The 3,139-nt window shown below is 63.4% G+C and overlaps 1 protein-coding gene across 1 annotated transcript in view; it reads right to left on the bottom strand.

The window, feature by feature from the left end:
• The window catches only part of NSMF (NMDA receptor synaptonuclear signaling and neuronal migration factor), a 12,276-nt gene that overhangs the window by 7,084 nt on the left and 2,053 nt on the right, over window positions 1-3,139 (bottom strand). Inside the window, exons 4-7 of the mRNA XM_032261866.1 lie at window positions 2,117-2,192; window positions 1,356-1,361; window positions 964-1,032; window positions 48-191 (exon numbers count right to left, since the gene is read on the bottom strand). Coding sequence (XP_032117757.1) covers window positions 48-191; window positions 964-1,032; window positions 1,356-1,361; window positions 2,117-2,192 — 295 coding nt within the window. The remainder of the gene's footprint in view (window positions 1-47; window positions 192-963; window positions 1,033-1,355; window positions 1,362-2,116; window positions 2,193-3,139) is intronic.

Here is a 3,139-nt window from a genome sequence, read left to right as displayed (position 1 = left end):
CAGGGGTCAGGGCACGGCAGGGGTCAGGGCACGGCAGGGGTCAGGGCCTGGGGACGTTCTCAGCGCAGCTGGCAGCACGCAAAGCCCCAACCGGCCAAGCACATTGCCGCCCCCCACCCCCGCCCCGCGGGATCTTACTCTGGGCCTTCACCCTCCTGCTGCCGACCATGCGCAAGTGTTTGCGGAAGTTCCTGGGGAAGGAAGCGCGGGGCTGAAGAGGGCCGTGCGAGGGTGGCGGCAGCCCCCGCCCACCTAGTCCCTGTTGGGCCAGGGCTCTATGCTCTCACCCCTTCGGGGTGGCAAGCCAATGCTCTCCTTGGCTCCTGGCACCACCGCCCACCCAAAGGCAAATCCCGGCCAGTGCTCTCCCCGTGAGACCCTTCCAGGGCTCCCCTTTGCCTCCAGAACAAAGGCGCAGTGTCTGGCCCTCTGGATCAAGCCTCCTCCGGAGCCGCATTCCCAGGCTCTGACCTTCAGACCCTGAGCCTCCACGCCCATGTGGCTGAGGATCCAGCCTGCCTGCACTGAGCAGGCTGGGGCTCCTGTCCGCACCACCCCCTGGTCGGCTGGGGGCCTGCAGGAGCCCCTCCCCTCCTCTGTGTCCCTGGGGCACCTCAGGGCCAGGTCCTCCACCAAACTTTGGACCCTGCCAAGGCCCAACATCCAAAACAGGCAAAAAAGCTTCCCAGACACATCTCTGTGGTTGGAGTAGGGGAGGGGGGCCTTGCCGCTGGCCCCAGCCCAGGAAGAGACACGTGCCCTCAGAATGCAGGACTGAGGGTGGGACGCTTTCCTGCAGCCTGGGCCACACGGCCTCTCCTGCCTGCCACGTCCCCAGAGCAGGGCCAGGCCAGTGGTCGCCACCACCCTTCCCCCATCAGGTCTGCCAGGGCCGAGGGGGCCCAGGCCAGGCCAGCACAGACCAGAGGTGGACCCTGGTGGCGAGTGGCTGGCAGGCCCTACCTCTGGATTACAGACGCGGAATCATTCTCCCGTTTCCGGCGCTTCCTCTCCGCGTAGCCCCTGAACACCCTGGGAAACCACCGCGAGTCAGCACTGCCCTTGGCCAGAGGCAGGAGGGACACAGACATGGGGACAGTGGTGCAAGCAGAGGGTCCAGCAGGGCGTCCGGGGCACGGGGCTGGGCAGAGGAGTCCCAGCCTGCCTCACCTGTCGAGGCCCAGCTCCCGTCAGGCCCTGCTGCAACCGTGGTGCCCGCTGGCAGCCAGGTCCACAGAGAGCAGCACTCCCTTGAGACCCAGGTCCCTGGCCTACCCAAACCTATTTGGGGGCGGGAGGGTCTCCCCCAGGGACAACAGCTGCGCCCTTAGGCACCAAGTCATACGAGTACTTACGAGATGCTGAAGCCGGGGCCAGATGGGATGGCGTGAGAGAGAAGACACAGTGAGCTCAACCCTGGGCCTCCCCTCAGCCCCCACCCAGCCCCTGCAGCCCCCTTCTCGTCAGTGACCCAACAGGTCCCTCACAGGTACCCCAGCCACCAGCAGAACGCTAGCTACACCGCCGGCCAGCCCTGAATGGGTAACGGAAGCTGAGGTCACTGCAGCCCATGCCACCAGGTGCTGAGACTAGGCAGCCTGAGGCCAGGAGTGGGGTGGGCTCCCCAGGGCAATGTGTGGGAGCCACTGCAGCAAAGGGAACTTTCCCAGAAGGAACCCCAGAACAGAAAACCGAGATGTACGGCAAGGCAGGGGAGAGCAGGTCCCCGGGGGACCCCAAAACTCTGATTATCTTTGGCACATATGAAACAGAAGTAGGCTTCTGTTTGGGGTTCAGGGAGGGTGGACACAGGCTGAGGAGTGGGGATGGGAGCAGGAGAGCCACACCACATCCCACACCCCACTGACAGCTGTGTCAGCTGCAGCCCTGGGCCAGGTCCCCAGACCAGAGGACTGGGGGGGAGCTGGGCACCGGCCATGGGAGGGGAAAGAGCAGCCAGCCCTGACGCCCTGGCAGGCCTGGCACAGCACAGGTACGTGAGGCTGTTCAGAAGCAGCCTTCCCTGGTAGGCCCAGAGGCTGGGAAAAAGCATTGCTTCCTGAGCAGCAGAAAAACGCCCCCCGGCCCGACCCCGAGCCGTGGGGACAAAACTCACGCTTGCATAGTTGTGGTTGCCGTCTGGAAGCTGAAAAGATTTTCCTTGGGGAACCAGGTACGAATGGGGGTGTCGTCTGAAAGAGACAAAAACGAGCAGTGGCTGGGGTGCAGTAGGGGTTCTGGAAGCCTCTCCCCTCCCTGCTGGGAGGCAGATACTTCCAAGTCTGGGGTCAGCAGCAGCCGGCAGCCAGGGCGGGTGGGGGAGGCCGGCACAGGGTGGCATCCCTACACAGGGCCAGAGGGCCAGTGCTCCAATGCCCGCTGCCCGCTCACTAAGACCATGTTCTTGGTGACTTGACATTTTGATTTTTTGGCTTGACTTTCCCTTTGGCCACCCAAAGTCTGAGGAACATTCCTTTGAGAGCACGGTTTATCCCCAAGCGGCCCAGGGAAAAAAAGGTCTGTTTCCCTTGGGCAGAAGGGGCTCTGAGGACTTCTCTGCCGCCCCCATGCTCTAGCTGGAGTCCCTCACTGAGGCTGGAGACCACTTTGCTGAGGACTGTCCCCATCCCAGGGCCCCCACAGCCTTTCCCTGGTGCCAGAAAGGAGTGACTTTCTGTCTGGTGGACAAGCTACCAGACACAACTCAACGATGCTGGAGAAGGGGCCGCCTGCCTGGCTGGGCCCCAACAGCTCTCCAGGACTCTCGGAGGGCAGCCCAGTCTCCCAATTAAGCCGCGTTTCCTCCCTACATATCCCTTCAGATCCTCCTAGGCCCCCTCCTCCGGGAAGCACTTCTTGATTGACCTGGTTCTGGCAGGGCCAAAGTGGACCATGAGGCCTGGCGGATTTTGCTGAGGTGAGGGAGCCCACAGCTCATGGAGTGTGGGGGCAGCAGCAGGAGCCAGCGGGTTTAATCTTGAGTCCACAGGCACACTGTGACCTGAGCACCCGTTCTCCGTTCCAAGCCTCAGTGGCGGCTGCTGTCAGACCCCAGGACCAGCGTGTACCCCCAAACCTGTCCCTGCGCTGCTTCAGACCCCAGGACCAGCGTGTACCCCCAAACCTGTCCCTGCCCTGC

This window comes from Sapajus apella, unplaced genomic scaffold (genome assembly GCF_009761245.1).
Source record: "Sapajus apella isolate SASKATOON/1434 unplaced genomic scaffold, GSC_monkey_1.0 scaffold126, whole genome shotgun sequence".
Taxonomy (NCBI): Eukaryota; Metazoa; Chordata; class Mammalia; order Primates; family Cebidae; genus Sapajus; species Sapajus apella.
Note: the sequence above shows the minus strand (reverse complement) of the source record. Positions and strands in the feature narration are given on the sequence as shown.